A 467-nucleotide genomic window follows, 5' to 3' on the forward strand; every position below is an offset into this window, starting at 1 on the left:
TTTTAAAAAATCACCACAGCACAACACATTCACTCATCACATTCTCACAAAATGAAAAAAATAAAGCGAATGCACCATAATCCTCATCATCACGTTTTCGCAGAAGCACCCTACCTTCGTTATCACATTACTACATCCTCGCCATATCATTACATCGTCCTCACATCAGCGCGCTCCCATCACATCATCTTCACCTCATCACACCCGCTTCGCTAAACTCTCATCTCATCATCTTTCACACTACTCCACCCTCATCACCCTCACATCACCACACTCGCTCCACACCAGCACATCGCCCTCACATCACCACACCCACCTAGAGCGCCCAGAATAGCGGCCGACCAGAAGACCTCCCCGCACAGCGCCGGCAGGAACAGCAAGCCGCCCATCCTCTCGCCGAACTTATCCTGAAGGGGGTCCAGCATGGTGACGTAACCCTGGGAGCGCATCTTGTTGGCGAAGAGGAC

General features: G+C 51.4%; 1 protein-coding gene across 1 annotated transcript in view; it reads right to left on the reverse strand.

Annotated features, from left to right (window-relative positions):
• LOC119592530 (high-affinity choline transporter 1-like) overlaps nt 1–467 on the reverse strand; it is a 27,326-nt gene that overhangs the window by 25,359 nt on the left and 1,500 nt on the right. Inside the window, exon 3 of the mRNA XM_037941389.1 lies at nt 317–467. This exon is cut by the window's right edge and continues 4 nt beyond it. Within this exon, the coding sequence (XP_037797317.1) occupies nt 317–467 (151 nt within the window). The remainder of the gene's footprint in view (nt 1–316) is intronic.

This window comes from Penaeus monodon, chromosome 30 (assembly GCF_015228065.2).
Source record: "Penaeus monodon isolate SGIC_2016 chromosome 30, NSTDA_Pmon_1, whole genome shotgun sequence".
Lineage (NCBI taxonomy): Eukaryota > Metazoa > Arthropoda > Malacostraca > Decapoda > Penaeidae > Penaeus > Penaeus monodon.